Below are 21,755 nucleotides of genomic sequence, written 5' to 3'. Positions count from 1 at the left end.
CTCACTACCAATCGTTGCACAACACTCTAAACTCTTGTGGTTCTTTGAATCGTGTGAAAAAAGGAAGAAGAGAGGGTGGCTTTTTTTTTCAAATTTCTTTATTTTAAGACAAGTGCATTTTGTTCAAATGAGGACATTGTTAAATGAATAAAAAATTAAGTCTGGTCCTTCAAGTATATTTGGCCCCTGTGACCAATTTGTATTTTAACCAAGCCTTTTTGAACAATTTTCCCAATTAAAATATTTTTTAAAAATAAAGTAAATAATATAGATTTAGATCCTCAATTATATCATAAGCATAAGTCAAGCTTTTATATGCTAATCATTTGAGATATACCTGTATAAATTATATATAGATAGGATGAGAGAATATAAACTACATATCCACCTAGGAGGTATCACCACATGATTTAATCATACTCTAGTCATTTTACTAATTTTTTTTCTTTTTGGTTAGTTTCCAAGAAAATTGCTAAAGCCACTCATCATTTTGTCCACAGATGCATTATCCGTGTGTGTGTATGTATAAATTATATTTAGATTAGATAAGAGAATAGAAACTAGATATCCACCTAGGGAGTATCACCACGTGGCTTGATCATACTCTAGTCATATTACTAATTTTTGGTTTTTTGGTTAGTTTCCAAGAAAATTGAAAAGGAGACTTACCATTTGCCCACAGATGCATTATCAACACTATCAAACGAAAGACCAAGTTTACGAATCAAATTTTCATACATCAAATAATCCTAGTTAATTTTCTTGGAACTGTTACTTAAAAGAAGACGAAGAAGAAGAAGGAAACCAAGAGCCAATGAAACCTAAGCAAGAAAATCAAATTCCACTGGAATGAAATCTCACGGAGCTGAGTGCATATTTTTAGCAGAATTATTAAGGATGATGATGATGATGATGATGATAATGGAAGCGTTGAATTGAACAAAGCAAGAGAATATTTGAGGGGCCCGTTTCAGAGTGTTCCCATTTTTTTATTTTTTAAAATTATTTTACAACACAGTTTTTAAAATTATTTTTCAGAACAAAATAAAGAAAAATATTTGATTGTGTTAATTTAAAAATATTTTAGAATTAAAAAACAAGCCGATAATGATGGTTGCCAATGATTAATAATAATGTGTTATGATAGTGATAGTTCAAGGTGACAGTAATTTTTGAATAATCAAATGAAATGCATTTTGAAATTAAAAAAAAATAAAACAAAAACACTTTTAAGATGTTTTTATTTTAAAATAAATAAATGAAAATATTTTTGAAAGCAACTAAATTCAAAATAGTTATTCAGATGAGTTTTTTAAAAAACGATGGAACTGGAAATTACAAAGAAGGATGTTGAAATGTAATATAATAAGCAAAGGTCATGGGAAAGTGAATGAGGAAAAACATCACTAAGCGACATTGACTTCGACTCTTCTTTAACTTGTTTTAGTCTTTTTGTTTGGCTACCAAAAATGCAATTTCTCATTATTTGTAAAAATGAAAAACAAAGTTTAATTTTTGGCTTTTAATTGTAGCAAACTGATGCTCCCAACAACGTAAGACATATGGGTAACTATTATTTGAATACAGAATTATTGTGAGGAAAATTGAAGAATCAAAATTAATTTAAATTGCAATTTCAGGGATTGAGGATTATTAAAAGAATTTCCCTCATAAGTTGCGGGTTCATCCGTCATCGACTTCTGCTAGCCAGGTTTCAATACAGAGTTACTCTGTTTTCTTTTCTTTTTTTTCTTTTTACCCCTTCCCAATTCAAAGAATAAAAAATAAATTATCCATACTCGGCTTTATTCGTGCTTTTGCTTCCATTACCACGATCATTCCAAGTCAAAACGTTGCATTTCTAAGGATAAGTGTGAAAAATTAGATGATTTGAATTTTGTTACTTGACATCATGGTCTTGATGTTCCTTTTGTTTGTTTTTATCAATTCTTGTGCTGTATAAGTTTGATCGAGCTGGATAAGCAGAGGGTTGAATGCTCTTTGTTTTGCTTGAAATTCTCTCGCGCTCCTCATAACCTATTTTTACCACTAAGCAAAAGCCAATGAACATAAATTAGCATCCATACTAAGCCAAACAAATCATGATCTAATGGAGTCCTAATCCAACACATTCTTGATATTGCAAATCATAAACTACTTGCTATCATCACAACTAGCACATACAAATCTCAACAAATTCTAATTTGTTCATGATTACCGTACAAAGTGATATTTGATCGGTTTTCAGTTGTGGATTCCATCTCAGGTATCCAAGATGGCACTTGTTCTCTCGACTTTTTGAGCTTCCAGTGCCTTCCCTCTTTCCCATAGAAGCCTTCGCCGTGGATTCTAAGATGGCCAACACCTTGTACCACTCCTCTTGAAATCAATTTCAAAATCTTCTACTTACAACTAGTAGGATTTATTTCTCTACCTGTAACATGTCAGTCCCTTATCCATTGATTGAATTCTCTTGAAATTTCTTAATTTCAATGACAAATTGGAGAGGTAATCTTGGGAGGTTCTCATGGTGCTGCAGCTTCCCAGATACAACAATAAAGAAAAATCTTGGACAGCAAATCTTTCAAGGCTTTCAATTCTCTCTGCGTCTCTTTACCTAGCCTGGTGCTGGTGGAAGGTGAACGAACAGAGGGCTCAGCGTCTTCTGCTTCTATATCATTTGGAGATCGATCCATAGCATTTGAAAACACTGTAGACAAAGTGGAACTAGATATTTGTAGTAGTTCTTTAGCAATTCCATCATGGGACGCCATAGTACTTGGTGCATGAATGCTTAGTGTCACCGGAAAACTTCTGAGCTGACACTCGATTTGAGCTTTTGCTGAAGGATGCATAACTGAATGGTCTAGCACACATTACAAAATAGCAAGGGTCAGTAACTGTAGTACATTCAACAGTACTGTACAAAGGGGAAGGAACAAAAGTAGTCTCTTACTTGCCCATTTTGGTCTTTTTGAACTTGAAACCTGATTCATATAGTCCCCATGTTCTTCGCAACATGGGCTCCTTGAAAGTTTGTTGCCTTCACTGTATAGCTTTATATCTTTTTCTCTCAGTTTGGATGCAGTTACACATCCAGCTGGGGGCATAGAGTTGATTAAAGCTAATTGTTCCAAGTCGTCATTGAAGTGTTTCAATTCATCATTGGAGTTGTAAAAGTTATGGTATTTTGCTTTGGGCGATCAGGCTTTATGAACTGGATATTCTCCATCCTATTTTCGTACACGTGAACTCCAATGCACTTTATCTCTACTCTCTCCTTGAGCCTCCTAATTTCTTGCTAAACAGAAACCTGCACTTGATTCCATTCATCTGCTTTGGGGAGTTCAGCATAGAGAAGTATGTTCTGTAGACCACACAGAAATATGTGATCTTATTCTATTGTCAATATTGAAACCACTTCAGAAGAAAACCCTTTCCCAATGACATTAATTTGCACAGGCAAGCTAAATTTAGGTGGGCAATCCTTGTTACAAAAATCTCCAGAGAGAAGACACCACAATGGCAAGGAACTTCTTTTGGACCCAAAAGCACATTGAGTTTCCCTTGTTATAGTGACCAAACCATTCTGGGATACTTTCTCCTGGCAGAAAAAACTTCTTTTTCCAGGCTAGTGGAATGACTGTCAATTACATATAAAAAAAAAATCCACATTATAAAATAATATATAAGCAGCAAAAAAAGTACAGACAAAAGCAAGAAAGAGAGACCTGAAGCAATAATATGCTTGCAGACAACCAGTCTAACAATGTGCAATTTTTAGCAATGAATATTAATAGGTTTGGAGACATCCCTGCAACATGTTGAAGCTTCTTGCAATGATCTAGAAAAAGATTCGTCAGAAGTTGAAATTCTATGATGCATTCTGGAAAGGTGGTGAAATTACTGAAGCTTAGGTCCACAGACATCATATTGGGGAAACAAGAAAGACATAAAGCGATGAAGTCATCCAACATACTGCAATTTAAGAAACTAATAGTAGCCATATTTGAAGACATTACAACATTGCCGGAGCTAACTAGTTTCCCATCTTCCCAATTAGCCCCGAGTATCCAAAGTTTTGGCAACAAATGAATGCTAGTTGGAAGTCGCTTAAGATGTTTGCAATCCCTTAAGTTTAAGTACTGGAGTCCAATAAGACTGCAAATTGAAGATGGTAGTTCTTCTATGCTTGTCCAATTCAAAGAAAGTTTTCTCAACTTCTTCATCTTATCCATTATTTTTGGAAAACTTTGAAGACTTGAGCAACCAAAGAGTTCGATATATTCAAGAGATGCCCACTTAATACCATGAGGCAAGGTCTTGAGCTTGGTGCATCATTTAGCACTCAATCATCAAAGCTTATCCAATAATCAACCCAAATCATCAATTTCAATTAAGTTCTGATAATCATTAGCCACAATTCTGTTAAGTGTGGTACTCCAAATAAGTTAGGTACATGTTTTAAAAATTTACAATTACTAAAATTCAAGTAACTTAAACTCTCGAACTTCTGCAAAATGAAGATAAAATTTATTGTTAAAATGAAGCAAAGAAACAAGAAGTAATTTTAACAATACTTAAATACATACCATCTGAAGTGATTTCAGCAATAGACAACAACTCTAGACAGGTCGAGATAGAAATGTTTTACCGGATAAAAATTATCTGGTAAATACTTCTTCCATTCTTGAGCTCTTAAACTATTAGGGAGCTATTTAGGGCCTCTAGAAAAGCATGAATTTCTGATGATAAGTACTTTGAGGTTCTTCATCTTCTTCAACTCCTTTCCACCCCACTCATCTGTACTTCTTTACATTAGTCCAGAATTATGGCTTCAATTTTATCAGTTCCCTTTCAATATAAAAAACACAATAGATTTAAGTGGTATTCAAGTCTTAAGACAAGTGTTCCTGCCACTATTAACCTATATTAAAAAAATATTAAAGTAAAACTTCTCTCAGACCTTATTATTTAAACTCTTTTGAGAAAAGAATTAAGTTGCACAAAGAAAAATAGAACTATGCCAAAACTGTTCTTACTGTATCTTCTTGTAAAACATGAATAATTTCCTCATATAACCATAAGCTACTGGGATTACCCAGCTCTTTTGGTGATTCTTGTCCAACTATTTGTTTGCCCATATCTTGCACCAAATTATGCATTTCAATTGTACCAAAAGGACTGATTTTTATAAGAGATTTGTCAACCAACACTCCAACAGCATATTCTGGTTGAGCATCATGAGCACATGCCAAAATATTCATCACATCTTGCAATTGGTAACCTTTGGAGAAACAAGCCAAGTCAAGGAAAATTTCCTTCTCATCTTCCTCTCAAGCATCATAGCTTAATTTTAGGACTTCTAGAACTTCTTTATTAGGTATTTTTTTCATATCTATCTAATGCAGAACTCCATTCATCTATTCTTTTACCACATAAGTTAGAGCCTATCACTTCCAAAGCTAATGGATGGCCGCTCAAATAAATTATTGCATGATCTACAACACCTCTGTAACTTGAATGCACCTTCTCCTTTTTAAATGCCTTCCAACTAAACCACTGAAGTGCTTCCTCATCGTTTAATTCTTCAATATCATATACTCTCCCAATCCCATGACTTGCAAACAAATGTTTATTCCTAGTTGTAATGATGATTCTACTTCCAAAAACCAAACCATTCACACCTTCCAGCAAGTGCTTGTAACTGCTCCAATTTGACAACATCGTCAAGAATCAAAAGAACCTTCTTTTGATTGAGCCTATGTCTTAGTATTGAAATTCCCTCACTAACATCTCCTAAACTGATATCTTTCTCCTTTACTAATTTAGAAATTAATGTTTGTTAGAGATGTAGCAGGCCATTCTTATCAGAATTTTCCCTAACATTAGAAAGAAAACATGAACCATCAAAAGTATTAGCAACCGACTTATACACATCTCTTGAAATTGTAGGATTACCAATTCCACATATTCCTACCATGATAACTTTCTCTTTGGATGAAAGATCTAGAAGTGAGGTTATTTTCTGCACCCAAGACACAAGTTCAATAGGACAATTGGCAACATGTAAAGGGGTATAATTGATCTTACGAGAGACTTCATTAATGATCCTTCCAATAAACTCATATTCATATCCAATCCTGCCCAATATAATAACCTTCAGTCAAATTAAAATTTTTGGTTTCCACATTGCAGAACCAATCTTCAAAATTTAATAGAGGAATTAGTAACACATAGGAGAAAGTGTAATCCAGCTTTACTATCATATATTCATAAATAAAACACGTCTTCAAAATTTATGAGAGAAAAATCAATCCAAAAATTATCCTCATCCCCCCAACCCATGCAAGTTCGGGCAACTTCATGAGGATCCCGATAAGGGGAAAACAACAATAACAAGCTGATATGGTCAATTTCATAGGACTAAGAAAGATCAAGTTCGCAAACATGGTATTAACTCTTACCAGGTAGTGTACGCATGCCGTTGCCAACTTTACCAAATACTAGATATTAATATGGAAAGTCTCAATCAAAATTAAAAAAAAGAAGATATTAATATGAAAAGCACCTCCTAATTAATCGAAAGGAAAATAACAAGTGAAAGGGTGTTGAGCAAACCCGTATTTTAGATGCCAGCCTGACAAGTTGGCCGTTTTAGACAAGGCCAACCTCCATTTTTGAACCTTTCCCTCATCGTCCTTAAACCTTTCCCGGTGCTAAGCCAATGCTTCTCCAAAACTTCCTCTCAAATTTCGTACGTCTAAAGGATCCACGTCGTAGAAGACAGGACAAACCTCTTGACTCTCTCCCTTGAAGAAATCTAGGATCCACACAAGCTAATGGAGACAAAATGTTGAGAATGCGTAATTTTTGGACTAAATTACGATAGCAATTCTAGACTGTTGGATGGCTTGGAAAAGAGCTGGTGTGATTTCTTCCCCTCTTCTGAGGTCTTCATCGTCAATGAAGGCGTGAAATCCCCTTTGATGCAGGGCATTGTAGAGATTGCCAGTGAAACCTGAGCAAGTATCTTCGCCGCTAGAACTAAGAAACACGTCGTATGTCCATCTATAAGCGAGCCCGGAGGATGTTGCTCGCTGTGTCATGGCTGCTCTGTTCGTGATAAACCTGTAATTTGCAGGGGGAATTAGGAAAATGACAAAAGTCAACTAAGTGAAAAAGTGTCAACCTGTCGTCCTCTTGAAAAGTTACGTTTAGATTGAATGGAGATTCTGTTTTCAGTCTAGTCTTGCTCCGGGATGGGTTTCCCTTAGCCATGCACTCATTTTTAGAATAAGGTTTGAATCATTCAAATTTTTTAATTTAAACGATTTGAATTTAAAATATTTTTATTATATTTATTAAAATAAAAATTTATAAAACTTATAAAATAATTTTAATAATTTTTTTAATTTAATTTAAATTTAATTTAAAAGGTTCAATTTAATATTAAAATTTATATAATTAATTTGCATTGATATACTTTGCACAAAAAATTGTAAAAATAATAACAATTTTAATAAATTTTTTATTTTTTTATAAAAATTATAAAATTATTCAGATATACATCAATTATAAAAATTTTAATATTAAAAATTAAATTTAAATCAGATTAAAAATAAAAAATTTATTGAAATTATTTTATAATTTTTATAAATGTTTATTTTAATAAACATAATGTAAAAATATATATTAATATTTTAAATATGAACTGTCTAAATTAAAATTTGAATAATCCAGACAGTGTATGAGGACATAGAGTTTAAATATGAGATGACTAGGGAAACTCATTCTTCTTGTTCCAAACCCGATCTTGGACGCCGGTCAGAAAAAGACGACCTTGAACTGAAGAATTGAAAAGGGACCTTGACTCTTGGAGATGAAAATTCAATATAAAATGGGTTCTCTTTCTTATATCTCTGAAAAATTAGGTTGAAAAAATATATCTGTTGCCCCAAAAATAGATCTTGTCTTCCAAATTTTATTTTTAATTTTTATCCAAAATTTTAAGAAAGACTATAAAATATTGGTAAACAATTATAAATTAATTTTTTAATCTGAAGTCCTCAGTTAAGTCTATGGTTTAGGTTTAGCACTCAATTCTCGAAGGCCGAAGCTTATCCAACAATCCACCAGAATCAGCAATTTTAATTAAGTTCAAAAAATCATTGACTAGTGTAAAAAAAAAGCTTCTAAACATGGCTTCCTAAACCAGCGTTTACATATACAATTTAAAAATAGAGGTAATGATATTTTCATAATTAAATGGCATGTCTATTAGCTAGACTTTCTAAAATGATTCCCAAAGAACTGATCTTAAAAGTTGTGTCTAGAATATGTTCTTTTTTTCCACTTTGAAAAATTGCTTCTTCTTCTTTCTTTTTTTTTTTTTAATAGTTTCTAAATATATTGACTTTACACGGGTACTTAAAAGGAGTATGAGTAAGTGTTTAGGTATACTTTACAACCAAAAAAGTAAAGGAGTGTACACAAATGTTTATTTCAATTAGTCTAGAAAGGCTTTTATTCTTTTGAAAATTAAATTTTTAAACCAGTTGAATTAAATTTCTTCAATATATATTTGTAAAGTATTGAAATATTATTTTTAATTTTTTTTAAATTTAAATTTTCAATATATTTCCGTGACTGAATATGGAGTGTACAAATTGAGTTTTAACCTCTGGCTTAGCTTAAATAAGGGCTATCCAATAAAACATCCCCTAACCAGTGCCTAACCAAGGTTCAATTTTAAATTATATCTAGATAAGACATGTTAAAGCCTTACAATGTAATTTTACATATGCTAAGACCTTGAACCATTAACAAGTCAATGTAATTTTACACTAAATCATTTTTAAATGTAATTTAAACTGTTCAAACAAAAAATAATTAAATCAAGAATAAGATCATTTCCCCGCTTGCACTCCTCTTTCATCATCTTCATTTGCGTTTCGTTGAGAGCATCTGCAATGAATTTTACAAACAAGAATAAGAATTTGGAGAGATATAAACCAAAAGAGAAGATTCAAAACAAACACAAGCACTAATTTTACCTATATTCTTCTTCTTCTCCATCCATGATTTATACAAAACCAAGAGCATATACCTTTCTTGCTATCCGGTTTAGGACGATCAAAATTGTCAGACTGACCATCTTTCCTTTTGTTGGTCTTATCTAAACTGTTCTTATGAAAGTTGCCTTAGTTCTTGCCTTGCAATTGACCATCATCAGGGAAACCCTTACCATGATGTGGTTGCTCCGCTATACATATAATTGAACCAAAATAGATTATTGATCAAAGAATATAAACACATCAAATAAAGATTTTTATTAATGGTAAAATGAATTGTACTCTTGTCTTCTAACAAGCTATATGCAGGAGAACACACAAACATGATATATATTTTCTTATCAAGTAATGATCAAAATTTACTTTTATTAATAGTAGATGGCAAATTGCACTGTTTTCAAAAGTTAAAGGGAAGTATTAAAAAATTTTTTTATGATTTCAAATACTCTTAGATCTATAATTTAAAAGCTAATTTGCTCATTAAAAAAATCATATACCAGATTTTAAATATATAGATATCTACTATCTCAGTCTATTTATAGGTTGCGCACACAAGGATAGGAGTGAAGACCAAACTCTGTTGTCAGTAGTGCTCCACGAAGTCTCAACTCAATATTAAGTAGTAAAACAAGCATCCAAATTATTCACATCGAGTCCATAATCATTTGAGAATGGACAGAATTTAGCACAACTAAAATGGATCGCATAAACTACAATCGACTTTTCCGGTCCACATTTAACCCACATTGCTAAACTGATTAAAATTCAATAAGGGGAAGCCCACTATAAGAAATGACATATAAATATCAAGAGTAATGCATGAAGAAAAGAGGAAGCATAAAAAAACAACCTTGTTGACTCACAATGCTCTTTGTCAACCCTATATATTTCATTGAACTTGAATCCTGACAAGGGTCGTCATCTTCAAGCTCTTCCCTATCTTCTGGTTGTTCTACATTTCATCATGGACCATATTAAATCAAGGTATGTCTTAAAATGGAAAAGAATATGAATGGTAACACAAGAAATTCTTGCATAGATTTGCAACTCCACATCACCTGTGCTCTAACCAGAAAAATGGGATCAACTCACTTGAATATAATCTCAAGTGTCATTATTTATTTAATTTAAAATATAGTAATATTTCTTTTTTCAAAAATAGGGTACCTCTTTAATTTCCCAACCTTCGTGATAGCTTTGGCATCACAACACGCCCCTAGCTTACAGATTTTGCAACCATTTTACACACCCCCACCTGTCGTTGTCACTGATGATGAATGCAAATAATACCAGACACTAGATTTTTCAATCGATGGAAAGATATATCTTCTGATTCAATTGCGAACCCCCATGTCTTGCCAACTTATATTTTATATATTTTTCAAATTTATTGGAAGCATTTTATATTGCAGATTATACTTTCGGGGAAAATAAATTAGACTAAATTAAACAAATGCTCTGTATGTTATTTTTCCCAAAGCATAGGATGTGTCTATATGTAAGTATGCTGGTGATCAACTTTTGTTCTTTTTTAGTTGTCTGGAAGGGGAGGGATGCAGGGATTTCGGGGTGAGAGAGGGGCAGAACCGCAGAGGCGTAAAGAAATTGATTCCATCGGAGAAGAGAGAGGTTAGGCAATTAAAGAGATATACTTTCTCAGAAAAAATATTGCTATATTTTAAATTAAAATAATGATACATGAGATTATATTCAAGTGAGTAGGTGTTTTACGAATAAGGGCAACCCCCACAAACAATGCTTTAAAAGCCAGGTCATATGTTAAACTGAAAAGGATAGTGGGCATCGGTTTTTATAGTTTAATTGATTGAACCAATAACATAATAATTAAATAAAAAATAATATTAAATGTATATTTAAAATATATATAAGAAATAAATCAACGGAATGTGTTGTTAATAAAATAACACATGATCACAAATCAACAATATTATAAATTATAATTTTATAACCTGAATATAAGTAAATCTTGATTAAATTAAGTATGAGTAGGCTAAAAAATATCTACATTGTCACTTATAGTTGTCAACATTTTCAAGGCAAAGTAGTTCCAAATCATATTATATACATGTAAAGGATCTAAAAACGATTAGGAGGGTCTAATTTTAAAATTTTCCTAGTTTTTTCAAGCAAATAATTAGCCTTTTTTTATATTATATTTAGACCCATGTGATTTTCTAAACACCATTCCGGTTTTTGATTCAACTCAAGTTTCCAATTCAATAATAGCTCAACTTCAATCCAACCCAACTCAACTATGAAAACAGCTTTTTGATCCAAATTGAACTGTTAACGACTTTGGTTGATGGTTCAACCAGTCTCACCATCCAGTCAAGTCTAGTTCTTAAAACAATCGCTCTAAATCTATGCAAGAATTGCTCATGATAACACAAAAAGAAAGAGGACGGGAAAAATTACCTATAATGATCTCATCAGTTGATTCTGTAGATTTTGAAAGACGTTCAAAACAAAGGTGACAAGCAACTTCTTCAACAATATGCGGGATAACATCAATTTCTTCCCTGCTCAATTAAAAGTATCCTTTGTTAGGCACAAAGTAAATACGTCAAAGCTTAAATACAATATTCTTTTTCATTTCATTTACTTAAAGATAACATGTTATGTTATCAAACCATGACATATTTGACAGGAAGGTCTGTCCACAAAAAGTAAAACAACTCAATTTACATCCAATTTCAAATACTTAAAGTCAATTCTTCCTTCTTCTTTTTTGGTTTTTGTTTTCTGTTCTTTCTTCAATAAAATGATTTTTTTTTTTGCCAAAATCAATAAAATAAGTTAAGGAAGTGGTTTATTGTTAAACTCTAGATATTCATACCTTTTCCAACAAATTTTTCCTGAGTTATGTAATCTTGTTGATACACAATTGTATATATTTTGAGTACTCAAGATGGAAAAATGTGCACTTTGTTTTAGATTGCACATCATTGCTTAATTGTGCATATTTTAACCTTTGCCTAGCCTTATTATCTGGTTTCTTATAGATTTCACTTTCTTTTAGAGATGTTTTGGGTAGAAGAATTAACTCATATTCAAGCAAGTTGGACATGCCTAAGAAGCATATTAGAAAATGGAACAAAAGCATATACAAGACACCAAGCCATGGTTGAAGAATTGTAGACAGAAGCATCCTAGGCACAGAAAACTTGGCCTAGCCATGGCAAACTTAATGAAATGCATAGTAAGCAAATATTTTGATGAATTAGTGAATGTTATCCATTCACTTTGGCTATTTAATGGTATTTGTGTTTATCCATGTCTTCATGCTTTCTTATTGATTGGCTATCAATTTGAACAGATTTGGTTTTCTAATAGACTCTATAGATAGAAAAATTGGAATAAACCTTCATCTGGGTCGTATGAGAACTTTAAGCATATATATATATATATATATATGTTCAATGTTGAATAGATGATTTTCTAGAGAGAGAGAGAGATGCACTCTATAGCCACATAGAGTCAAAATAGGTTTGCTCTTTCATTATGCTAATTAATGAATATTGCAGAACATTGGGGCTTAAATTAATTAGATAGCATCTATGACATCATTTAGAGATGGTTAGAGAAAGAATTGAACTCTATACTAACATAAATCCCATTAAAATCAAGGGTTGGAAATTCATATTCTATGAAATAAATTATATAGCAACAACAATAATCATATGTTGTCTCTCTGGCTAGTTTTAGAATTAAAATATAACCACTAACATCTAATTAAGTTTATTAATGTAAGTGTACGTATTTAATATTTTTCTTGCACTCGTTATTTTACTGCTCAAATAGTTTATACTTTTCTTGTCACCATCTTACTTGTCACAACCTTGTTCTGATTTCAAAGAAAGAAGTAGAGACATACGTACCCTTTTTCTAAGCTCCAACTGAGCAACTGAGCTGCTTCAGACAAAGCCAACTTCCACTTCTTCACCTTTTCCATGTTATCCTTTAATCTATCTTCATGCTCGGCCATTGCCAATTCAAATCTTCCTGTTTGACGTCCTACCATCGAAGGGTCTACATTGTAGAAAACGGGAAAAACCAATTTGCCTTTTGTTTTCATACAGTCGAGGATCATAACAAGTGCGTCAAGACACCATACAGAATATGCATAGAATTCAGAGAATACAATAATTGAAATCCTTGACTCTTCAATTGCTCTAAGAGCTGTTGGGTCCAAATCTTCACTCCATCCAAAGCTCCCAACATCTTTAAAAGCATTGATATTGTTCTCACATAAAGCATTATATAGATCATCCACGAAAATGTCAGAATTGATACAGGCTTCTTCAAAACTCAGGATCAATACATCATGTCCCGGTCCTTGCACAAAAGAAGATGATATTATAGCCACTACTGTCATTCTTGATAGAAATATGTTATGTAATTAACTAGATTATTCAGTTGACACATTTTCCTAAACAATTAGTTTGCAGTCGTGTTATGGTTGCTGATATACTACATTCGTCAGAATATATTAGTTTTTGCTATGATTTTTCCTTGAAATGTGAATCAAAGTAATCTTTTTATTTCTATGTGGCCAAAAAATCTTTTTATTTGTAGGAGCTAAAAATAATTAGCATGTGCATTTTGTGTTGTGCTCTTGTTTGACTTGAATGGTAATTAAAACAGCTAATATAACATAATCTTAAACTACAATATTTGCAAGCTAATCATGTATTAAACTACAAGAGACATAAACCAAGAAAACAAATGTTGCCAGAGTTTGAATTCAAATAGGAAATAAGAAGGACCCAAAAAAATACCTTGATGACCCCTGATGCTCTCTGTTAAGTCTGTGGATTTCATTGAATTTAAATCCCAATAAATACCATCTTCGAGCTCTAATCTATCTCCTGGTTGTTCTACGGTTCACCAGTGGGGCAATAAATCGATCAAGGTATGTTTTAACATGGCAAAGTATCTGAATGTTAAAACAAAAAGAAAAAGGATGATGGAAAAAATACCTCGATGACCCATAGTATTCCCAGTTGACTCTACTGATTTTGTTAAATGTTCTAGGCGAAGGTGACGAGAAACAACTTCAACAATGCGTGGGATAATGCCATCTATGTCCCTGTATTTGCTCAATTGCAAGCATCCATTAATAAGCGCAAAGTAAACAAGTTACAATTTGAATACAATATTCCTTTTCTTTCACTTAAAGGTAACCTGTGTTACTAAACCATGACACATTTAATGGGATGGTGTATCCATAAAAAAGTAAAACACACAATTTACTTACAGCTTAAGTGATTGAAATCAATTATTGTCTTTTCCTTTCTTAAATAAAAGGAGTTAATTAAGAATGTGATTTATGCAGTTATGAGAAACGCCAAAGAAACTCTTTTTTGGTTTCAAAGAAAGTAGAGACATACATTTCTGCTGTTATGCTCCAACCACGCAAGTGAGCTGCTTCAGACAAAGCCAACTTCCACTTTTGCCCCTTTTCCATGCTTTCATGATCGTCCATTGCTAATCCAAAACTTCCTGATTGATGTCTTACATCTGAAGGGTCTACATGGTAGAAAATTGGGAAAACCAATTTGCCCTTTGTTTTCATACAATCAATGATCATAGCAAGTGTGTCAAGACACCACGTGTAATAAGCATAGAATTCAGAGAATACGATAATTGAAATCCTTGACTCCTCAATTGCCTGGACCACTGTTGGGCAAATATCTTCTACCCATCCCAAGTCTTTAACTCGTTTGAAAACATTAATCTTGCTCCCATACAAAGCTCTACATAACATGCCCGTGAAAGAGTCGAAATGGCTGTCTTGATCAACACTCATAAATACATCATATTTTGATCCTTGTGCAAAAAAAGATGATATTATTATAGCCATTAATTACTTGCTAATTTTAACAGTAAAAGCACACATTCTACCAGCAATAAATAGATGCAATAGGCTTATGATCATGTCAAAGCTTCAAAATATTATAATCAAGGTATAAGGGTATGAACAAATAACATGCATATATTCATGGAACTAACGCGTTATACAACTTAAGTTTATTGAATAAATAGATAAATTGACTGGCATCTTACTAGTCAACGCTTATCACTATTGCTGGTCAAGTTATTCCATTTTTTATACAAAAAAATGGTTTTTAGAAGAGCTATTCCATGCCTTGCTAGAAAGATATGGTGTAACTAGCTATAGTATTCATTTTATACTTTTATCTAAACGTGATGAAATTTAGACTAAAGTCACATAATATTTCTGCCCCATTATTTGTGGGAATATATTAGTTTTTCTTGCTTATTAGAGTAAAAGGAAAATTAATATTTGCATTTTTCATTTATTACAGCTGGACTTGGACATCAATTTATAACAGTAAAAAATATAGCATATTAACCTACAATATTAGCACAATAATCATGTACGTGTTAAAGTACAAGAGACATGCACCAAGAAAACAAATATTGCTAAAGTATTATCGGTATTGAACACAGAATAGCAAATAATGCACAGCAGAACATGTACAATAGAGTAAACTACAGAATATAAATGGTAAAAAAAAAAATCATAAAGAAATAAGGACAATATATATACCTGGTCTCAAAAAGCTGATATTGTTAAACTTAATGTCTTGTTTGCATACTGCAGCCCCTAAATAAATTTTTGGAACAAGTTCCAGTCCGGGTGTAGAATTATTGATGAAAATCTCCACATAATTCCAGGCATTCCTCTTAGATTGGGAGAGTTTCAGATCAGCCTTGCTAATAATGCTGTATAGATCAAACATATATAAATGATTAACCTTTGATGTTGAGAACCACTGATCAGAAGGAAATTCTTGGCTATCACCATTTATCAACACGGAGATATTAAGGTAGAAGAGAGAATCTAGGAGGTCTTTAACAAGAATACATATCAGAATCATTGGGAACTCTTCACGAATCCAAAATGACAGAGGGGGATTGTGGCTAACTGTGTCGAGAAATTCTGGGAACTCTTTTTCTGGAAAAACATATTTTAGTTTTCCTTGTTTATGGTAGACTTCCTGCCAATATATTACAGAAAAAATGATAAATGATACATAGGTAACAAAATAACATAATTAAGTAAAGAAACGAAGAGAGACCTGATCCAATACTCTGCCTTTAGAAATCGTAGTCAATAATGCGCAATTTATGGCGCTAAATTTTTCTAGGCTTGGCGGCATCCCTAAAATATGTTGAAGCCGCTTGCAATTATCAACGAAAAGATATTTCATACAGTAACATTCTTCCATGCATGCAGGAAGAGTTGTGAATTCTCCACCACTTGATCCAACTGTATCAAATTTAGGAAGTAAGAAAGACATAGTGCAAGAGTCATTTGACAAGTTGCAATTTGAAAAATAAAAATATTCCATTTTTGAAGACTCATTCCTGCAGTCTATACTTGCTTCTTCTCCATCTTCACATATCTTCAAATATCTCATCCCTTTACAAAAATTTGTGCTTAGTGACCAAAGGTTTGGCAGCATGAAAATGCTAGCTGGTAGTTGCTTAAGATGATGACACTCCTCCATGTTTAACATTCCGAGCCCAATGAGAATGCAAATTGAAGATGGTAACTCTACAATGGCCGTCCTATCCAATTCAAGTGTTCTCATCTTTGTCATCTTCACCAATATTTTGGGGAAATATTGTACACTTGAACATCCATACAAGTTGAGATGTTCAAGTGATGCCATGCTAAGGCCACGTGGCAAAATCTTCAAGTTTTTGCATCGCATGGCACTCAATCTTTCAAGTTTGTTTAAATATCCAACTGAATCATGAATTTCAAATAAGTTTGTACAATCATCAAAACACAATTCTGTTAAACTAGAAGCTCCTGATAAATCTGGTATTCCTCGTAAGAATTTACAACTTTTAAAATTCATCTCTCTTAAACTCTCGAACTTCTGCAAAACATCAATAAACATTTATTTTTTAAAATTACAAAAAAAAAAAGCAAAAACATAGTTCTAATAACTATACTTACCTTATCAAATGGTTGGAGCATCTCAACATAACTATAAGACAAGTTGAGATAGACAAGTTCTATTGGACAAAAATCAAGTGGTAAAAATCTAAAGGGATACTTTTTCCACTCCAGCCACCTTAAACTATTGGGAGATATGTGGGGCCTTTAGAAAAGCATGCATTTTTTATCACAAGCATTTTGAGATTCTTCATCTTCACAAATGCCTCTCCACTCCATTGTACTTCTTTACCTTGAGGTAAGTGTAGAACTATGGCCTCAACTTTATTAGTTCCCTTTCAAAATGAAAAGCACAAGTTAAATTTTGAACTTTGGATATGCATCAATAATGATTAAAGTTTTGAAAGACAAAATGCATGTTGTTGGTCTTACTGTGTCATGTTGTAAGACTTGAAGAATGTCTCGATAGAACCATAACCTGCTACATTCACCAGGCTCATCTTGTGATTCTGGACGAACAATCTCTTTACCCATATCTCCTATCAAGTCATGTATTATCACACAATCTCCTTCAATCTTTATGAGAGATTTATCAATGAGCACTTTGATAGCATATTCTGGTTGGATTTCATGAAGGCATAGCACCATGACCTTGACATCATCTAATTTCTTACCATTGAAGAAACAAGCCAAGTCGAGGAAAACTTTTTTTTTCAAACTCTCCTAAAGCATCATAGCTTAATTGGACAGCTTCCAAAACTCTTTCATCTGGTATTGCTTTAAAATGATCCAAGGCAAAACTCCATTGATCAACTCCTTTACCACATAAATTAGAGCTGATAACTTCTATAGCTAATGGGAACCCACAAGAATAAAGTATTGCACGATTGGAAACCTCTATAAAGTCAGACTCCACATTCTCCTTTTTAAAAGCATGCCAACTAAGCAATTGAAGAGATTCCTCTACATTTAACTTCCTAACATCATAAATGCCTTTAACATGAGTATGACTTACTAACAATTGTTTATTCCTTGTCGTGATGACAATTCTACTTCCAAGACCAAACCAATCACAAGTTCCAGCTAGTGCTTCTAACTGTACTGATTCATCAACATCATCAAGAATCAAAAGAATTTTCTTCCGACTAAGCCTACATTTTATTATTGGTATTCCTTCATGAAAATCATCCAATTTAAGATCCTTTTCCATGACTAATTTACGAAGTAATGTCTCTTGCAAATGTGCCAAACCATTTGGCATTCGGGACTCTTTTCTAATATTAGAAAGAAAGCATAAGCCTTCAAAATGATCAGCTATCGAATTATACAATGCTCTTGCAATTGTTGATTTACCTATTCCACCAGTCTCCCAAATCCCTACCATTTTAGTATCCTCAATAGACCAAAGCTCTAAAAGTGAGATCATTTCTTTCACACGAGGCACAAGTCCAACTGGATAATGAGTTATGTGTAAGGGATCATGATTAATCCTAGTAGAGACTTCACTAATGATCTTTGTAATACATTCTTGTTCTTTTGCAATCCTGACCAATTCATAAAAAATTCACTGAGTCAAATAAATAAATAATCATGCTCCAATTTGAGAAATAAAAACTTTGCCAGCTTCCCTTTTCCTACTAACAGAAAAAGTTTCTTTCCTCGTTTCAATGATTAAACGATAGGAAGTGTTTTGAAATTATTAAAAGTTCTAAATACTATAATATCAAACCCGAACCCAATTATCAAAAATTTTAATTTTATCTGATAAGTGACGGACACATGTAAGTATGATTATAGGCAAGTATGACTATCAAAATAATCACACAAATTAATAGATTTCTAGTTAATTGAATAGCACCTCTGCATATTGTGGGAGGTATATGGAGCATGTGCAATTATGTTACTGTTTTCATTATCAAAAAAGCATGTTTTGTGAGGGCTACGTATATTGTAAACGCGAAAAAAATGGAACCAAACTGTCTAAGTCTTCATTATCTTGAATTTATAGTCAATGTATGTGGACTTTATATGATACTGATGTTGTAATTAACCATGCATAATTTTTCCAAATTCTGGCTCGTGCTGAGCCAGTTGCTTACAAATTGCAACTTCCTACTTAGGCTAGACTTCATCCTGTGTTCCATGTTTCCTCGTTTAAAGAAAATGATATGGTGATCCCACACTCAGTTTCATGCATTTCCATTATCAACTGATGTACAAGGACCAGTAGTTCAACCTCACTCTGTCATGGATGATCGTCGTGTTGAGCTTCGTCATACTAGGGTGAATCAGATTTTAATTGAGTGGAATGGTTGTGACCAAGTCTACTTGGGAAAATTTGGATCAGTTTACGAGTCAATATCCTACTTTTGACCTAGAAGACAAGGTCAATTTTAATGGAAGCGGTATTGTTATAAATGGGCCTAAAAAGGGAGCTAATATGGAAGCCCAAGTTGCTGAAGATCCAAATCAAAAAGAGGCTAACAATGATGAGCTGGCACCAAATCGGAAGAGGAGCCATCAGATGCAATTATGCATCCAAGCACTTGGAAGTTGAGAGAAAAAGTTGGTTAAAAAGGTGGTGGTATATTGGTTATATTTCTGCGTACCTTTTGCTGCAATTTCTGACGATTCTTCCTAATCCTGGCATCCGTCTCTCTAACAATTATTCTGTGCTTTTTCCTTTTTGATGTTTTCTTCCATAGTATATTGGTTATGTTTCTGCGTACCTTTTGCTGTAGATTACCAATTTTAGCTTGAATTTTATCTGTAATTTTGATGAACCAGAACTTACTATTGTGTTCAATAGTACAGAGAATCACTATATTAATTGTACTATATAAGATAGTTATTGTAATTATTTCTATTCTGTTAGATGTGCGTCTTAACAAAAATAATACCCAAAAGGTTTAAAAAAAAAATAACAAGAAAAATGAGAGAGAACGAGAGAGAAATGTACTTGGGTTTGAGATGACAGCCTTCGAAATCTGCTGCTTGGGACAAAGCCAACCTCCATTTTTCCACCTTCTGATCGCTATTGTCTTTGAATCGTTTCTCGAGTCTCGCAATTGCTTCTGCGTAGCTTCCTCTTGGACGTCGAAGCTCCGGCGGATCCACGTAATAAAAGACTGGATATATCAGCCGACCTTCGTCCTTGAAGCACTCTAGAATCTTTGCAAGTTCTTCCAAGCAAAAGGTTGAGTTTGCATAGTTTTTTGAGAATACTATGATTGCCACTCTGGGTTCTTGTATGGCTTTGAAAAGTGCTGGTGTGATGTCTTCTCCAGTTCTGATGCCTTCATCATCAATAAAGGCATGAATTCCACTTTGGCGCAGAGCTTCGCGGAGATAGCCAATGAAACCTAAGCGAGTATCTTCACCGTGAAAACTAAGAAATACGTCATAAGTCCATTTGTAAGTGATGGAAGAAGATCCTGCTTGTTGTGCCATTATAATCTTATCAGACTCGCAGAGCTGAATGAAAATGGCAGAAGCGCAGAGCAAAGCAAGAAGATGAAATCCCACTGGAAAGAAATCTCACGGAGCTGAGCGCATGATCTTAGCGGAATGATTAGAGATCAAATTCAGATCAATATAATAAGCAAAAGTCATGTGAATATGTGACCACGAAGCTTCCACCATATTTGAATATATATATATATTTATATACATAGGAAGGTGCGAAACGCGTAAGGGGGAAATTTGTCCGTGGCTCTAAATTCAAAGTCATAGGAGATTTATATAATGAAACTGCATGTGAAAAGCTTTGTTAAATCAATAGACATAATTGACTTTTCATTTTTATTATTATATATCAAACATGATAACCCCAAAAAATAACAGAGGAGGAAATATTTAGATGTTTTTTACATAATTTTCTTTCAGAAATATTTTAAAGAAATTTAATTAATTTTCATAAAATAGAAAAAAATTAAGTTATAAACAATTCGGCACATTATATTTCTCAATTAAAGTCATTGCATATCCACTCAACAATCAGCAGGTAGCACTCATAATAGTAACTTAGCATATAAGCTACAAAGAAAGTAGAAATTTTTAGGTGCAAGTCACTAATGCTCTCTCCACTAAAAATACAAGTCACATTATTTTAATTCTACTTGGAAACCATAATTTATAATATTTTAGTGTTTATATTTTTTTAAGGAAAAAAAACACTGCATGCCCCTTACAGTGTCCCCCTTAATGGATCTTTTTAAGGAAAAAGCACCTATGCATATCAAAATTGGCTTGTTTGATTTCCTCATTTGAAACAATAGCACTTTTCCAAATATTCTCATCGTTCGAAAGCTCAGGAAATTTAGTCACAGTATTTACCAGTGGAAGGACCCTGTGAATCAGATCCGAACAGATTAACAAAAAAGTTCACTGCTAATCGCTTAAGTTCATCCTCCTCAATCCACAAGTCGTCGCCATTTTGCAAGGCTTCAACTCTGTTTTTCCTCCTCCTACTCTAATCCACTCTGAGAAACCCAATTTTCTAGAGATGGTTTCAGCTTTGGGGCCACTAATTTCCAAAAGAACTAGCAGACCCATATTCTTCCCCTTCAGCAACTCTTCAATTCTGAGGGGAAAGTTTTCGAGGCGGCAGTTCCATACAATAACTTCCATAAACATGAACGAGATATAGATAGAAAGACACCTGAAAAAAGTATCAGTTCGATGTCCCCGAGGAGATTGCGAGTACCCTCTATCTTTTTCCTCTG

The 21,755-nt window shown here is 33.2% G+C and overlaps 2 protein-coding genes across 11 annotated transcripts; both read right to left on the bottom strand.

The window, feature by feature from the left end:
• Positions 1-2,087: 2,087 nt before the first annotated feature.
• Positions 2,088-7,218, bottom strand: LOC129304706 (uncharacterized). 4 transcript variants are annotated; one of them, XR_008591756.1, is made up of 5 exons: positions 6,622-7,218; positions 6,094-6,143; positions 3,732-3,844; positions 2,957-3,643; positions 2,088-2,866 (listed from the first exon to the last, which is right to left on the bottom strand). XR_008591756.1 is itself a non-coding variant. In XM_054944471.1 (4 exons), exons 3-4 carry the CDS (start codon positions 3,108-3,110, stop codon positions 2,526-2,528), a joined length of 495 nt encoding a protein of 164 aa, XP_054800446.1. In that variant the 5' UTR covers positions 3,111-3,643; positions 3,732-3,844; positions 6,622-7,205; the 3' UTR covers positions 2,088-2,525. The 4 variants fall into 4 exon arrangements, 3 of the variants coding, with proteins under 3 accessions (XP_054800446.1, XP_054800454.1, XP_054800439.1); XM_054944471.1 differs by lacking the exon at positions 6,094-6,143 and having other exon boundaries at positions 6,622-7,205; XM_054944479.1 differs by lacking the exons at positions 3,732-3,844; positions 6,094-6,143 and having other exon boundaries at positions 6,622-7,205.
• Positions 7,219-8,776: 1,558 nt separating this feature from the next.
• LOC129313132 (TMV resistance protein N-like) lies at positions 8,777-21,655 on the bottom strand. Of its 7 annotated transcripts, XR_008593873.1 has the most exons (12): positions 17,464-17,694; positions 17,092-17,366; positions 16,202-17,011; positions 15,670-16,120; positions 14,486-14,924; positions 14,075-14,184; positions 13,874-13,972; positions 12,974-13,430; positions 11,511-11,614; positions 9,938-10,026; positions 9,057-9,265; positions 8,777-8,967 (listed from the first exon to the last, which is right to left on the bottom strand). XR_008593873.1 is itself a non-coding variant. In XM_054956056.1 (10 exons), the coding sequence occupies exons 1-10, from the start codon at positions 20,045-20,047 to the stop codon at positions 9,204-9,206; spliced, it is 2,691 nt and encodes an 896-aa protein (XP_054812031.1). In that variant the 5' UTR covers positions 20,048-20,198; the 3' UTR covers positions 9,063-9,203. The 7 variants fall into 7 exon arrangements, 2 of the variants coding, with proteins under 2 accessions (XP_054812031.1, XP_054812051.1); XR_008593877.1 differs by lacking the exons at positions 16,202-17,011; positions 17,092-17,366; positions 17,464-17,694 and adding exons at positions 19,991-20,555; positions 21,367-21,655 and having other exon boundaries at positions 15,670-15,845; XR_008593871.1 differs by lacking the exons at positions 17,092-17,366; positions 17,464-17,694 and adding an exon at positions 19,991-20,198.
• Positions 21,656-21,755: the final 100 nt, after the last annotated feature.

This window comes from Prosopis cineraria, unplaced genomic scaffold (assembly GCF_029017545.1).
Source record: "Prosopis cineraria cultivar Desert tree isolate PC_DT_omini unplaced genomic scaffold, ASM2901754v1 PC1, whole genome shotgun sequence".
NCBI classification, from domain to species: Eukaryota; Viridiplantae; Streptophyta; class Magnoliopsida; order Fabales; family Fabaceae; genus Prosopis; species Prosopis cineraria.
Note: the sequence above shows the minus strand (reverse complement) of the source record. Positions and strands in the feature narration are given on the sequence as shown.